Here is a 17,424-nt window from a genome sequence, read left to right as displayed (position 1 = left end):
GTGCCCAAAACTCCCAGAAGGCCTTTTAGGTCACTGTAAGTATCTCATCTATTCATGCATTGTGTGACTTACATGATGAATCAAGTGCTATATCCTCAGAATACATGAATCACTTATCAATTGCTGCTTAATAAGTTACACTAAAACTTAGCTGCTTAAGACAGTAAACATTTATTGTCTCAGAGTTTGAGGGTCAGGAGTTCAAAAGCACCTTATCTGGGTGGTTCTAGCCCAGGGTTCTCATGAGTCATGTGTCAGCCGGGGCTGCAGGATCCACTTTCAAGACAGGTCACTCACAGGGTTGGTCAGCTGATGCGGACTATCAGCAGGAGGGCCTGTGGACCTCTCCACAGAACTGCTCGAGTCTCCTCAAAACATGCTGCTTCCCAAAGAGACAAAGCGGAAGCCAACATGCTTTTAGTACCTAGCCTCAGAAGTCACATGCCATCAACTCCACCATATCCCAGTGGTTACATAGTTCAGCCCAATTTAATGCGGGAGGAAACCACACTAGAGCATGGATACAAGGAGGTGAGATCACTGGAGGCCATCCTGGAGGTCTACCACACAAACAGCCATCGGGTTTGCATCCTCCATCCGAGTGAATGTCAAGAGATCAAGAGACTATAATTGCAATCATTCTTCCCTTATCTGTTCAGTGGCTAAGAAAATAATTATAGTACATTGTGATGATGCAGGATGTGGTACCAGCACATGGACAAGCAGCTAAGGGAACCCAAAGGACGATTTTCACTGACTCAGTGAATCAGAGATTACGTTTGAATTGGATACTGAACAGTAAGAAGAGGTACTTAGAATTCTGACTGAAATGAATCAAGATAATCTTCCTCAATAAGTAATACAGAATAACACTCTAAAGCAGCCCTTGTCAACCCAGGTTCTATAAGAAAATTAAGTCCAAGTGCTCTAAGGCAGCAAATTCATGTAATGAATTAATTTCCCTCCTATACATCTAGAAGGAATAGCATGTCCCATCCTTGAGAGAACTAAGAAAATATTTACTGAAATGATTTTCTGTAGGACTGAATTCTTTCACAAAACCCTAGTTGAGAAAGACTACCAGATGAGCTGAAAAGATAGTTCACAGACATAAATAAAGCCGTGTCACAAATTCCTACACACAGTTCCTAAAACAAATGGGAGAAACATAACCATGTGCAAGAAAGTACTGCACAGCTATACCAGAGAAGCTAGAAGGAGAGGGGATAGTTACCCAAAAGGGTAAGAGGCCTGGCCACACCCAGTCCACCCTGGCCCAGAGCAGAGCTGCCTAAGAGGCAATTACTGGGAGGATGAAATCAGCCATCACTCCAGTAACCCAAAGTAAGAACAGTGAAGGGAGGAAGGGAGAAAGCAATTAGGGAAGACAGGAGCCCTCCAATTTGCATGCTCCACCTAAGTGAATGTTAAGAGATCAAGAGCATAGAATTCTAACCAACTCCCCCCCCCACGCTTGTTTTAAGTTAGGATTTACATGTTCACCGTGATCTGAAGCTTTAATGTGTATGTGCACGCACACACATGCACCTTCCCTCAAACACCGGTGTGTATGAGCACCACGGTTCAGGACAGGACTGGGAATGCCTCACCCCACATCACCAGTGCAGCTACTCCACACAGGAGAGGCTTGTTCATGCCCACATGGTACAGTACACAGGGAGCTCAAACCTGTATGCTGATACAAGGCAGCTTGTGTCACTGTGGGGGGAAAAATCCCTACAGCCAAAACCACAAAGCCAACTTCTGTTCTGCAAGACTGCTATTATTCATCCTCTGAAAGACCAAATAGTAAGAAAATGTATTAAGCCACACCCTGAAAGTCATGACAGCACAGCATGCCACAGCCTGATGGGAGCATTACAAAAGAGATCCTGAACCACGTGTGCTAACCTAAATCACCCCACCTCAGGGCTCAGTACCTTCTGTAGTCCTCTAGCAGTGACCTCCTACAATCCCACTTTCTCTAATAAAACCTTCTTAACGAAAACCTCATAAACCATACACTTAAAATAAATACACATTCATTCCTAAGCTTGCCTCTTGCTACGTATGTGTTTTAATGTACCTGCCCTAACACTGTATCTATTTTAAGTCCACAGAGATCACGATTTTCCCAGAATCTAACCACAAACCTCACGAAGTAGCAATAATAAGCCCTATTTACTGTGGACACTAACTAGCTTTGAAGATAAACTCATGGAAGGCCATGTTTTCAAAAAGGAACCTTTGCGGAAGAGTCACAATACATCTCAAGATTGATACATGCATATTCAGTATTAATATGTACAGAGAGCCCCAAAAGCGTCTCCAAAACTCACCTGCCTGTCTATAACCAGGAAAAAAGGGGGTGGGGAGCATTAATAGAAGTCTCTGAGATGGCTATTAAAAACCATGCCCATCTCCTACAATTCATGTTTAGAGTAATCCCAGACTGCTAACAACACATACTGGAGCCCAGTACACATCTGGAGCATCATTTCTTGCCATTTCAAGCATCACTTCATATTATATTTAAGAATTTGGTTTTTCTTAGCTTTGAACAAAAGCAGCACCTTATTATAAAACTATCTCAGAGATGTCAAGAGACTGAAGTTGTAGGAAGGACAGAGTGACATATCCATGCCCTACTGCAAGTCTGTAGCTGAGCCAGGACTGAACCACCCCCAGCTCCCCAATTCCCAGACCTGTGTTCTTCCTCTATGCCACACTGGCCCTAAGGGCTAAAATACAGACACTTTAATACACAAAGTCCCACACAGTACATGTGAACCCATCAATTACAAAGGTCATTAACACCAAGTACTGACCTTATTTCCAATGGCTGGGCTTAGTTTATGCCAATGTCACCTCCTCCAAAACAAATTAATATTTAAGGACCAAAGCCACACAGACCATATTACAGTCTGGGAAAATGACCCTTGAGGTTCTTCCAAAAACTAACACTTCTTCCAAACACAGCACTTTTTAAAGAACTTATTCTACCTTAATTCCTATACAACTGGTAAAAGAACAAAATACTAATGCAAGTGAAAACCAGATCATAAGATCCAGTTGGCTTAGAAACTGCATACAGGTCTCCCTTAAATGATATAAATGAAACTCAAAGCTTCCTGTGGTTTGTAGAAGCAAAGATGGATTCACAGAGCCTTTTGTGAATGTGGAACTTGAAGAGAACTACCTGAACTCAGAGGAAGATAAACCATTCAAAAAGTTTACTTTGGGGCTTAATTGGCTTGTTCCATTTCTTTGAAGCCAAATAAGTAAATAAATCAGTCTTAAATCTATCTCTCAGTCTATAAGAGAGAATAAAAACTCAAACTCCGAAACACATCATGGTACTCCGGTGCCTGATCTTGGTTGACAAACTGAGGTGTCCTCTCGGGTGGCCATTACAGAACCCACCACATGCAACTGACATTAAAGTCAAACTCCCACTCTAGAATCAGGTAAGCAGTTACAATACTGTAATGTATTATCTGCTGCTAAACAGCAATTTTCTCCACAGAAATAAAAGTATCTGAGTAGAAAATAAAAATTCAACTTAACAAAAAGAGTCCCCTTTAAGATATAATCAACAACTCTGCCAGTAAGAAGGTATGTTTGGAAACACTTAACAAATTTGTTCCCTAAAGGCATCCATCTACTATTTCTATAGTGAGATGGTCCTATTGTATAATATCACAGCAATCTGGCCACTGAAGTAAAAATCAGATGTTAAAATAAGTCAGTCATGACATCTGAGAGAAAGTAAAGTACAAGGGAATTGGAAGTTTTCCCACTGAGAATTTTCCCAAGGCAAAAACATCGAAATATAATGGGAAACAATACTTTGACAGAAATTCACTCTACTATAACCACTTTCAGAATCACACAGTCCATTATGATGAGATGTACCCGTAATATACATGGCTCAGACTCACAGAGACCCAATGTTCTCAGCAGAGTGGAAACAGCTGTAATGTGACCCAACACCTGCATCCTCACCGGTACCGAGCCCTTATCATTAGAGCTCAGGACTCACCCAAACTTATTTTCCTCTTAGAAGCCAACTAGAAAAGGATGCTTTCCAGGCTCACTTTCTCTCTTCACACCCACCTCCCGACCCCCACTTATCTGCAATCCTGGGATCTCCTGTTAAAGCAAGTACTGAGTTTCATCTACAATATTCAAGAACAGTCAGAAATTCACAAATCTCCTATCTTCTCCCCCATACTGGAGCGGGCTCCCTGGAAGGATAAAGTCAGGAGACGGGGAAGCCCAGTAAGGTTGAAGGTCACGTGTAACAACTTTCAGTAAAGATCCTTTATTTCTACCACTTATTTGCACTGCTAGATTCTATGCTAAACCTAGTCTTGTCCAGACTTGAAACCTGCATTGGTTGGGAGACATTTTCTTAAGGTCTCATCCCATTTACCATTCAAAAAACCAAAAAGTCTCAGTCTTCATGACTTCACAGGAGAAGGAGGAGAAGGAAAACAAAGGAGAAGGAGAAGAAGAGGAAGATTAATTTAAAAATTTCTGCTCGGGGTGCCTGGGTGGCTCAGTCAGTTGAGCACTGGACTCTTGATTTTGGCTCAGGTCATGATCTCAGGGTTGTGTGATCGAGCCCCATGACGGGCTCTACGCTGGGTGTGTAGTTTGCTTGAGAATCTCTCCTCCTCCTCCCTCTGCTCTTCCCCCTGCTTGAACACACGTTCGCTCTCAAATAAAATCTTTAAAAAAAATTTTCCGCTCCTTTTAAAAATTGCACTCTTTGAAAAAACTTGTGAAAAGTGGATGATTACTAACCAAATCATAAAATGCCTGTGCCCGCCCATGCTCACAGCATCATTACAATAATCTCTTCATCCAGGGGCCCCTGGGTGCCTCAGCCGTTAAGCGTCTGCCTTCGGGTCAAGTCATGATCCCAGGGTCCTGGGATCGAGCCCCGCATCAGGCTCCCTGCTCGGCGGGAAACCTGCTTCTCCCTCTCACACTCCCCTTGCTTGTGTTCCCTCTCTCGCTGTCTCTGTCAAATAAATAAATAAAATCTTAAAAAAAAAAAAAAAAAAACTCTTCATTCAGGGAAGGCACACCCAGAACAGAGTTTACCATTTTGTTTAATGATTCTGTTAGAGAAAAACTGATGTGGTTAGTGAAATGTGTGGAGTAAACCTCCGTTACATCAGAGTATAATGGTCTCCACAATCACAATTCTTAGTGAACTATCAATCCCCAAAGTTAATCTATTATGAAATAAATCGAGATTACCAGAGGGTGTCTAAGAGAACGGAAAAGTCAGATTACTTACCTTGTGCAAAGGGAGCACAAGGAATGCTCCTCCCCCACTCGCTTCTATGATAATGGCAACGAATCTGGGATTGACAGCGCAAAAGGAACTATCCCAGGTCACTCGAGAAACCCGGATGTCATCGTAACACTGGTCATTTTTCACTGCTTGTCCAAACACATGCCGAAACTTGCTCTGTCGTACCACTCGCCTCATTGTGTCTGTGGAAGAGCAAAAAGTACATTAAAATCCAAGCAGGAAAAAAAAAAAATCAGAATATGGCATTTTGTCTGCTCTCCTAAAAAGTAGCCAAATGGCAAACCCAAATTCCCTTTAGCAGCACATAACCCGAGAAAACAAAATGCGTCAGGGAAAGAATTACAAAGAAATGAAAAATTCCTAATTCAAGATCCAGAAACAGCTCATCAGTTTTAATTTCAGGAGAAAGATCAAGGCAAAGAATGAAGGAAAATTAGCCTTTCAGGGCTGAGTGGGAATTGAAAGATAATTCACTCCAACCTTCTCCTTTCATAGATAAGGAAAATCCAAAGTAAAGTTATCTGGTGAATTTGAAGCTAAAGCAAATCCCCCCAAACGTTATATTACTGTGGCTTTTTCCTCAGTCTGCCAAGGTAATTTTTCAGTTTTTAAGCATTTTCCCCAGACATCGGCTCTTGCTGAGGACTGTGTCTGCTTATGAGTGTTTCCTTAAGACCAGCTACGTGTAGTGGCAAATTCAAGAGACATAAGCAACCATCCTTGTCTTCAAAAGCCTTCCAACATAGGAATAATATCAGAGAAACTTAGAACAAGACTTCTGGTGCTAAGTGCTAACAGGAGTCTGACTAAGGCAGCAGACAGGTCAAAAGCTAGGTCTTAGAAAAGAATAGCAAAGATTTAAATAGAAAGCAATGTGATAAAAGTGTTATTTAGGATGACAAGAGGTCTAACAGTAGTATATTGGACATATCAGATGGGAAGAAGCTATAAGCAAGGTGCTGGCTGAACTGTGGCAGTAAACCAGCCTGAGAAAGTTCCAGAATGATTATAGCAGTAGCAGTCAGACAGAGGAAAGGAAAAACTCAGGGGGGAAATGAAACCAGGATGAGTTTTCATGTCAGAGCTGACCATTCACCACAGCCACTTCCCAAGTGACCAGGGGACCTGGGTAAGGGGAAGTGACACCAAGCCAGTGTTCCTGGGCTTCCTCATGGGTCACTTCAGACTCCAAAGTACTCCAGACTAGGTATCCCAGGGACATGTGCACTGAAAGCTTCATGCTTTGGAATCACCAGGCCTCATCTGATCCAGGTTTCCTACACCGCAGCCAATATAGTTTTCCTGTCTGCTAATATGCAGGACATTCTGTTCATACTGGCTAGGATAGAAGGGGCCTGGAGAAAACAGAAGGGGAAATGGAACATGGTCAAACCTGACAACTCAGCTGAAAACCAGTACTCCTGATCACCATGCACAGAGGAAGGTGAACACCTGTCTACTCATGCCAAATGGGACACATGGTGGGCTGCTGCTAATTCCTTCCCTCTGATTCTCTTCCTCATGGCTCTGGGCCCACTGCTAAATGCAGAGGGAGATCATTTACACTTGCCAGAGCCTCCTTCTACACTTCCAAGGCATGTGCAAAAGTGGCCTCTTTCCAAGCCTGGGGCATGTGGCTGGGCTGAGGCAACAAACGCTTGGCAGGCAGCTGAGCACCCGTGTTCCTCAGCCCAGCTGTTGCCAGACCTTTCCAGCTGACTACCAGGACCATATACTTAGAGTATTTGGTAGAGGAGATGGCAAATGATTCGCTTCTACTTGGCCAGAGTCGGTCATTTGTGAAACAGCCTGAGTATTTCTCAAGTATGAATAGATAAGACAGCTTCCGTGGGGTAGTGAAAACCAAAAGAAAATCACATCCATACAAAAGTCAATGTACAGCCAGCTGGTCTCTGGATCCATTTCCCTATACAACCATCTGTACAAGTTAGCAAAACTGGAATCCCCACTGGTATCTTCCAGCAAGTGTTTCTAAGGTAAGTTAACGGAGTAGAAAGGAAGGATTGCACCATATGTCAAAGAGTTATTATTGTTCATGTATGAATTTTTTACCGATTCAAAACATAAAAATCCCAATAGAAAGTTATACAAAGGACATGAAGAAGGGCGCCTGGGTGGCACAGCGGTTAAGCGTCTGCCTTCAGCTCAGGGTGTGATCCCAGCGTTATGGGATCGAGCCCCGCATCAGGCTCCTCCACTGTGAGCCTGCTTCTTCCTCTCCCACTCCCCCTGCTTGTGTTCCCTCTCTCGCTGGCTGTCTCTCTCTCTGTCAAATAAATAAATAAAAGCTTTAAAAAAAAAAAAAAAGACATGAAGAGGTAATCTACAAAAGAAATACAAATGACATTTATCTCCACTCCTTCCTGAAATCCTAATAAAATGCCAAAAAAGGAATAAAAGTAGATAACACCGAAGCACAAGAGAAAGAACACTGGAAAAAAGCCTACGAAAGAGCAAATGTGGGGATGCCTGGCTGGCTCAGTGGGTGGACAGTGCGACTCTTAATCTTGGGGTTGTAAAAGTTCAAGCCTCACATTGGGTGTACAGATTTCTTTAAAAAAACAAAATCTTAAAAAAAAAAAAAAGTAAACGTGACAAGAAAATCTGAAAGACAGAAAGCGATCATGCACACATAACTGACGGAAGTGTGAATGTTCTCCACTCAGCTGAGTGCCTCAGGAGGAGAGGCTCAGAAAAGGATGCCTGCCAAGGCCCATCGTGAAACCCCAGAGCACTCAGAAGAAAAGCTGTGTATCTCTAAAGACAGGGATGTGGAAAACAGGCTGCAGAGAAAACTGACTGAAAGCCTAAGTTAAGAGCAGCTAGACACTCAGATACCCTCCTCCAGTGCTGCACGATGAGGGCACTGCCCCACGCCAGCCTCAGCAGAAGCCAGGCTGCAGGCCCTGGATAAGACATCACCAAGCACAGGCGCGCACAGGTATGAGAAGGTACCACTGACAACCTGTTTCTGTACAGTGGAGCCTTGAGCCCTTGTTCTGGGGCTCCCAGAACACCAGCTGCCAAGCCTAGCTACCACCCGCCCCACTGTGCAGGAGATGAGAGCTAACCTCCCTCTGTGAGCTCCACCACTCAACCAGCCCCTCCACCCACACAAGGCATCAGGTCAGCTTTTTGGGACTCCTTTGAAATGTGAATGAATGTTTGAGGAGGGCCTTTAACTTAAAAAATAGAGACAATTTTCCCTCTTTACTCAAATAGACCAGATACCATCTAATCTCAGCAACAATATGAATATGAATATAAACATGTAAAGTGCTTTGAATGTCCTCATTGAAACGCATTATGTAAATCTGCTGGCTGACGTCCATACTAAAATACCTTTAAAAGTCATTTCTATATTACGCATAGTGACAACTTACTTTCATCCTAACCACATGGAGTCAGAATGATATGCAGGTTCTTTTGCTACAACCATGGAGAAGAGTGTTAGCCACATAGCAGAGTAAGTGAGAAAAGACAGTACTTCCAGAGCACTGTGCTGACTGAAGCCAGATATGTCCAAGTGGAACGTGACATATGTGAGCCCATTTACACAAGGTCGAACCTGACCTGGGCTCAGCCGTCCACATGTGGCACAGCTGCTTTTGCTGCACACAATAGAGAAGAGCAATTTAGAGGGCAGGCTCCACAGTCGGACAGCCTTGTGAGTAAGAAGCACAGCTGTATCATTTACTTCCTGGCAAGGTTCAATAGGGCAAGTCAGTGTCAGATTCTCTACCTGAAAATGGGTACAATACATATGAAATTGAAGTTATTATTAAATGAGCACTTGGTGTGGGGATTGCGGTTAGAGACACATAACTATGCAGTAAATGTCAGCTATTGTTATCCGAACACTTAACAGAAGTCATTCGGATTAAGATCCCAGTTTTGCCACTTACTAGCGAATTACTTATTAACCTTTCCGAGCTTCGGTTTCCTCTTCTATAAAATGAATGGACTGATACCTATAATAATTAAAAACATCATCTGACAAAGCCTAAGTCCAGATGGTTTCACCACCGAAGCCTATCAAACATTTAAGGAATTAACACCAATTCTTCACAAAGAACAATTCCTGCAAAGAACAGAAGAGGAGAGAATACCTCCAAACTAATTTTGAGGCCAGTATTATAGAAAGATATCACAAGAAAACTACATCAGTATTTCTTATGAATACAGATGCAAAAATCCTCAACAAAATACTAGCAGACCAAATCTAGCAACCTACAAAAAGAGTGGGGCTTGTCAGGAACGCAAGGTAGGGTCAACATCTGAAAATCAAATCATGTAACATATCAATCAAATAAAAACAAACATCATACGATCATCTCACACAGATAAAGCATTTGACAAAATCCAAGACTTTCATATGATAAAAACACTCAACAAAGTAGGAATACAAAGGAACTTCCTCAAACTGATTAAAACAACAAAACAAAACAAAAGCCCCACAGCTAACACAATATTCAATGATGAAAGATGCTTTCTCTCCAAGATCCAGAACCAGACAAGGATGTATACTCTTGCCATTTCTATTCAGCAATGTGCTAAAGGTTCTAGCCAGCGCAATCAGACAAGAAAATGAAATAAAAGGCATTCAGATCGGAAAGGAAGAAGTGAAACTATCTCTGAACATAGATGACATGATCTTACATAGAGAAAATCCTAAGAAATCTACTTAAAAACTATCAGAATAAGTTCAGCAAGGTTGCAGGATAAGAGATCAATACACGAGAATCGACTGTATTTCTATACACTCTAATAATCTGAAAATGAAATTAAGAAAACAACTCCATTCACAGCAGTACCAGAAAGAATAAAATAGGAATAAACCTAACCAAGAAGGTGAAAGATTTGTACACTAAAAATGACAAGACACTGCTAAAAGAAATTAAAGAAGACCACAATTAAATGGAAAGACATCCTGTGTTGATGGATCAGAAGACTTAACATTAAGATAACAATATTCCAGGGAGCCTGGCTGGCTCACTTGGTAGAGCATGGGACACCTGATCTCAAAGTTGTGAGTTCAAGCCCCCACAGTGGGCATGGAGCCTACTTTAAAAAAAAAAAAAAAAAAAAAAAGCAACACTCCACAAACTGATCTACAGATTTAATGTAATCCCTATCAGAATCTCAGCTGACTTTATAGAAATTAACAGATTCTAAAATTCAGATGGAATTGCAAGGGAACCAAAAATAACCAAAACAACCTTAAAAAAGAACAAATTAGGAAGACCCATACTTTCTGATCGCAAAACTTACTACAAAGCAATGAAAATCAAGACAGTGTGGTACAAGAACAAGGACGGACATGTACATCAATGGAACGAAATCCAAAGTCCAGAAATAAATTCATACATCTTTGGTCAAGTGATTTTCAACAAGGATGCCAAAACCATTCAATGGGGAAAGAACAGTCTTCAACAGAAGGTGCTGGGACCACTGAACAGCCACATACAAAAGAAGTTGGATCCTGACCTTCACCATATAAAATAATAAATTCAAAACAGATCAAAGACGTAACTGTAAAAGAATTAAAACTATGAAACTCTTGAAAGAAAACACAGAAGTAAATCTTCATGACCTTCAATCTGACAAAGGATTCTTAAATATGACACCAACAAAAGCACAAGCAACAAAATAAAAAGTAGATAAACTCGATTTTATCAAAGTTAAAAACCTCTGTGCTTCAAAAGATACCATCAAGAAAGTGAAGACAATCCACCAGAATGGAAGAAATTTTTTGCAAATCATGTATCTGATAAGGCACCTGTGTCTAGATTATATATGAATTCCTACAATTCAATAATAGACAAATAATCCAATTTAAACGGAATCAAAGAACTTGAATAGATATTTTTCCAAAGAAGATATACAAATGTAGGGGCGCCTGGGTGGCTCAGTCGTTAAGCATCTGCCTTCGGCTCAGGGCGTGATCCCGGGGTGCGGGGATCGAGCCCCACATCAGGCTCCTCCGCTGGGAGCCTGCTTCTTCCTTTCCTGCTCCCCCTGCTTGTGTTCCCTCTCTCGCTGGCTGTCTCTCTCTCTCTCTGTCAAATAAATAAATAAAATCTTGAAAAATAAATAAATAAATGTCCAATAAGCACATGAAAAGATACTGGACATCATTAGTCATTATGGAAATGTAAATCACAACCACAAAGAAATACCACTTCATGATCACTAAGATGGCTAGAATCAAAAAGTCGGAGAATAACAGGTGTTGATGAGGTCGCAGAGAAATCAGAACCCTCATACACTACTAGCGGAGTATCAAATGGCAGAGCTATTCTGGAAAGCAGTCTCACAGTTTTTTAAGTGATTAAACAGTTACCATATGACCCACAAATCCACTCCCAGAAATACACCCCAAAGAACTGAAAACAGGTATTCAAACAAATATTTGTTATGTGAATGTTCTTGGCAGCATATTCACAATAGCCAAAGGGAAGGAACAACCCATAGGTTGGATACTCATTAAATGAATGGGAAAACAAAATGTGGCATACTCATACAATGAAATATTATTCAGCCATAAAAAGGAATGAAGTAGTAATACACACTACAACTTGGAGGAACCTTGAAAATATTATGGTGAGTAAATCACAAAATTCTACATATTATGATTCCATTCATAGGAAAGTCCAGAACAGGCAAATTGACAGATAAAGAAAGTAAATTAGTGATTGTTTGGAGGGGGATGGGGAAGGGAGATGACAACAGGGGAATAAAAGGTTACAGCTAACAAGTACAGGGTTTCTTTCTGAAGTGATGAAAATGTTCTAAAATCAACTGTGGTGATAGCTGCATGTATTTATCAATATGTATACTAAAAACCATTGAACTGTATGCTTTAAATGGGCGAAAAGTATGGTGTGTGAATTACAGTTGACCCTTGAACAACATGGGTTTCAACTGCATGGGTACACTTGCAGATTTTTTTAAAATAAATATAGTACAGGACTGTAAGTGTATTTCCTCTTCCTTATGATTTTCTTAGTAACACTTTCTTTTCTCTAGCTTACTCTACTGTAAGAATACAGAATATATCATATAACATACAAAATATGTGTTGACTGCTTATGCTATCAGTAAAGCTTCCAGTCAACAGTAGGCTATTAGTAGTTAAGTTTTTGGGAAGTCAGAAGTTATATACAGATTTTTGACTGAGCAAGGGATCAGTGCCCCTAACCTCCATGTTGTTCAAGGATCAACTGTGTATCTCAACAAAGCTGTTTTTTAAAATATCCGCAAAGTACCTAGCATAGACTCTGAAGCATAGTAAGCACTGCTCGATAAATGTTAGCAATCATTATTGAAGAGTCCCATTATAGGTTTCCCTGCCTGAGGGGAAAAGGGCCAATCAATCCCCTACTGATTATGGTCCAAGAGTGTAACTTTCACATAAGAGAACTAGCATCAGTTATCATGGACCCTTTACAAAATTTTATGTTCTCCTACCTTAGTACAGTATTTATTACACTTCAATTTCCCCCCAAAGGAAAAAATAAGATCTATCTCAACTTCTCAACTCCCCTGCATTATCAAATGGCATTAGTGTTTCACTGTTTTTTTAAATGCTAAGCTATGAATTTCCAAATTAAGATGTCATTATCAGCCAATCTTAGTTCTTCTATTAAATAATCTTACCCTAAACTATACAGTTAAAGTATCCCCTAAAACTAAAACACTTTATAAAGAAATCTAATTTTCAATTAAATTAAAAAGAATAAATGAAAAAATCCTAAACTAATACAACAGACAAAGTCCAAGGAGGTACTAAGGATAATTCTAAATTTCTTGCCAGAGTTCAACCTTGAAGAAGTTGCTTGCTCTTTTGGTCTTTCAAGTACAAATTCTTAAAAATGCGTAGGGCCTTTTCTTTGCAGTTGTAGGATCATCAACAGCAGTAGAGCGAGAAGATGCAGCAATAAGTCATTCATTAAGCAAATCAAAGAAAGAAATGTTTACAAATTTCAAAATAAATTGACTTCAGATGTGAGAAAATGCAACACGGTTTTTAATTTCCACAAAATGTAGGAATTACAAACCTTACCTAAGGCCTTTTAGTATGAAACTTCTCATTCTACCCACATTTCTAACAAGACTGGGACTATCCTAAAATGGTTTTCATTGTAATAAAAACTGATGTCTTTGAAAGACATGAGAACATGTTGACAGCAGAGGCTCAACTATGAAATGCTCTCTCTGGGATTCAGTTGAAACACCTACTTTATTTTATTTTTAAAGATTTACTTATTTATTTGAGAGAGAAAGAGCATGAGAGAGAGAGAGAGATCACAAGCAGAGGGGAGGGGTAGACAGATGGAGAAGCAGACTCCCTGCTGAGCAGGGAGCCTGACACAGGACTCGATCCCAGCACCCTGGCATCATGATCTGGGCCAAAGGCAGGTCATGCTAAACCGACTGAGCCACCCAGGCATCCCTGAAACTTCAGCAACATGGGCAGTCACCTGTAATGATGTAAGTCCCCAGGTAATACTGAAAGCCAGGAAAGAGGATTAAGATCAAGGACTTGACTGTCTAGTGACTACCATAATAAATTTATTTTTTTTTAATTTCTTAAATCTTTCCTGTGGTTGCACTTACTTATCTTGTAATTGGAAGTCTGTACATTTTGATCACCTTCACCCATTTCAGCCACCTCCCTTCCCCCAGTTCTGTTCTGTTTCTATGAGTTCTGTTTTGTTGTTGTTGTTTTAAACCACATAAGTGGGGGCATCTGGGTGGCTCAGTCAGTTAGGCATCTGATTCTTGATCTCAGCTCAAGATCTCAGGGTCATGAGAGTGAGCCCCACATCAGGCTCTGCGCTCAGTGGAGTCGGCTTGAGATTCTCTCTCTCCCTGTCCCTCTGCTCCTCCCACCTCCATGTGTACACTCTCTCTAAAATAAATAAATCTTTAAAAATATGTAAGTGATATCATACAGTATTTGTCTTTCTCTGTCTCACTCATTTCACTTAGCATAATACCCTTAAGATCCATCCATGTTGTCACAGATGGTGAATTTCTTTTTATGACTGAACAATATTCTCTCATATATATATGTATATATATGTATACACATGCATATTTATATCCATACATACATGTTTTATATATGTGTGTATGTATATATATATATTCAACAGATGAATTGATAGAGATGTGGTATGCGTATGTGTGTGTGTATATACATATACACACACACATACATATACATACCACATCTTCTTTATCAATTCATCTATTGAAGGACACAGGTTGTTTCCAATTCTTGCTATTATAAATAATGCTTTTTTTTTTTTTTAAGATTTTATTTATTTATTTGACAGAGATAGAGACAGCCAGCGAGAGAGGGAACACAAGCAGGGGGAGTGGGAGCGGAAGAAGCAGGCTCCCACAGAGGAGCCTGATGTGGGGCTCGATCCCAGCACCCCGGGATCATGCCCTGAGCCGAAGGCAGACGCTTAACGACTGAGCCACCCAGGCACCCCTATAAATAATGCTATAATGAACATGAGGGTACATATATCTTTTCAGGATAGTCATTTCATTTCCTTTGGATAAACACCGAGAAGTGGAATTACTGGATCATACGGTAATATCAATTTTTTGAGGAGCCTCCATACTAGTGGCTACGCAAATTTACATTCCATTTTCTTTCCATAATGGCTGCACAAATTTACATTTCCACAAAGATTTCTAATGAGTTGATAATACTTAACAGCACATCTTAGGAAACAAAAAAAAATTTTCTTTACATGTTGGGTGATCATCTTAAACAAGAACAAGCTGTTAAAAATAAGGTCTATCTCTATGGTTTAGGGATTTATTTTTAAAGATTTTATTTTTAAAAGTAATCTCCATACCAAACATGGGGCTTGAACTCACAACCCTGAGATCAAGAGTTGCATAATGTACCAACTGAGCCAGCCAGGTGCTCCAAACTTATAAGTGTCAGAGGAAAGTTTGCAAAAAGTCATACTCAGAATAAAACTTGCATCTTACAGTCAGTTAATAATCTTCAACCTCAAGGAGAGTGTCAAGTCTTAAGGTACTGCCAAGTTATACCTAGAAAATTTATTTCATAGGCCATACAAGAAATGTGTTGGGTGTTAGGACGAAAAAATGTAGACAAGACAGGGTGTTTATACTGTAATGGTACCAAATAAAATACACTAAAAACACCTGAGTAAATGTTACTACATTTTCTCTATTCTCTCTACTTCCATCAATCTCATAAAAAATGACCACAATTTTGACATTTTCCTGTTTATTGAGAAGTTATCTGTTTAAAGATTCCAGCAGATGTATTTCTATGGTTCATATGAAAGGAAACACATCCTGCTAGGAACACATACAGGAAAACCCCTACTAGTAGCAAAATCCTGCCCAGCACATTTACGGAGACTATTCCAGAGCATCAATTACCCCAGTGCTCACAGAGTGCTCCCTTGCCAGCAGCAACCGCAGGAAGACTCGAGAATGTCCCAACAGGGAAAGAACGTGTTCCCTCTAAGTTGTTGCCTTAATGGCAGGCACTTTTCAATGTGGGAGAGATCGGATGCATTTTTTAAAAGAAAATGACAAGATCGTGGATGAGGAAACAAACACCCTAAAATCAGCTATTTAGATGGCAATACAGACAGTTAAAATTGCTTTTAAGCTGGAAATGGAATTTGTAAGCCTATGTAGAATACACATTCACAAGAGAGCAGACACCCAAAGCAAATATGGGAGGTGCTCCGATTAAATACAAAAATTCAACATTCATCATTTCTGGACATGAGATGGCTGAGCTGTTATGAATTTTCTTAAAATCTACCAGTGACACTCGAATTCATCTAACAAATCATTTTAACTGCATCCAATTCCTCAATTAACGGATTCATATATGACACATTCCAAGGAAAAAATATGTCTAATTTACCTACTTTAATAGAAGTTGTTTTAAAAAAGAAGAAAAAAGATCACATACAACGTTTCTTATAAAGCACAACAGACAGACACACAACAGACCTCCTACACAGCAGCAACAGCTAAAAGAGATGCGGTCTCCACCGATGACGCTGAGGTGCTGGGAAAAAAAATGTTTGGTTTTTTTCCCTTGAAAAACAGCTGACCACTTAAGACAACTGACTGCAAGTATGGAACAGCCTTGATGTTGGTTCAATTTATTATGACATCGAGAATGGTAAGAACACAGGGGGGAAATCACCCTCATTCCTGCCTTCCAAGTAGTTTCATCCCATTACCATTATTCATCCAGGTAACAGGCAAAATGCCAAGGAAGCATCAATTATAAATGTACTTTGTTTCAATTCAATGACCCATTATCATTTTAGTTTTTAAATCTTTTCAGGAATGAAAAAAAAGAAAACACAAGTAAGATCCACCAAGAACCTTTTCCACTCCAGGCTCGATCCTCACAGAAGCCTGGAGTGGAAAAGGTTCCAAAGCTCATCAATCCCAGGCCCTTCATTTTCCGCACAGAAACATTATGGGACTTGCCCAAAGATAAAAGACTTCTAGAGAGACACAATGACCTTGAACCACAAAGTACAGGGCAGTTCCACTTCCCGCCCCCTGAACTTTCATACTTTTTCGATGATAAACTCCCCATCATACATACAATTTGGCTTTCCCACGTCAGCCAACAATGCCACTCAGAGCTCTTCTGTGGGGGTGCTGCCTCCACAGTTCATGGTTCCACTTGGCCTGTTTGTGCCATTTTAAATATGAAATTGCATTCTGCTCACATTTTATAAAACACAGAAACTGGCTGTAAACATTTAAAGACAGAGACAAGCAGCATTAAACATGCCAAAGGAAGCAAACCTTTACTTCTGATTGAAAACCCTTAGGCTTCATGCCAGAGGACTATGCTCTCTCTTGTTTAAGAATAGCACAAAGGACATGCATAAAAAGCTAGAAATGTATATATCAAGGACAATTTCTAAAAGGTGAGGTATAATGAACAGGTTTATACTTTTTAAAGCTTTCCAAGAAAAGAATTCTTACTTTTACCTTTTGCAATTTTGTAGTCATTTTATGAACCTGTT

At 40.2% G+C, this 17,424-nt stretch overlaps 1 protein-coding gene across 2 annotated transcripts in view; it reads right to left on the bottom strand.

The window, feature by feature from the left end:
• Nucleotides 1-17,424, bottom strand: part of CORO1C (coronin 1C) — a 72,804-nt gene that overhangs the window by 39,956 nt on the left and 15,424 nt on the right. For both annotated transcript variants that reach the window (XM_040619820.1, XM_008707638.2), the window contains exon 2: nucleotides 5,312-5,511. In XM_040619820.1, coding sequence (XP_040475754.1) covers nucleotides 5,312-5,506 — 195 coding nt within the window. In that variant the 5' untranslated portion in view covers nucleotides 5,507-5,511. The remainder of the gene's footprint in view (nucleotides 1-5,311; nucleotides 5,512-17,424) is intronic.

Source organism: Ursus maritimus, unplaced genomic scaffold, assembly GCF_017311325.1.
Source record: "Ursus maritimus isolate PB19 unplaced genomic scaffold, ASM1731132v1 scaffold_33, whole genome shotgun sequence".
Lineage (NCBI taxonomy): Eukaryota > Metazoa > Chordata > Mammalia > Carnivora > Ursidae > Ursus > Ursus maritimus.
This window is presented reverse-complemented; position numbering and strand designations above follow the sequence as displayed.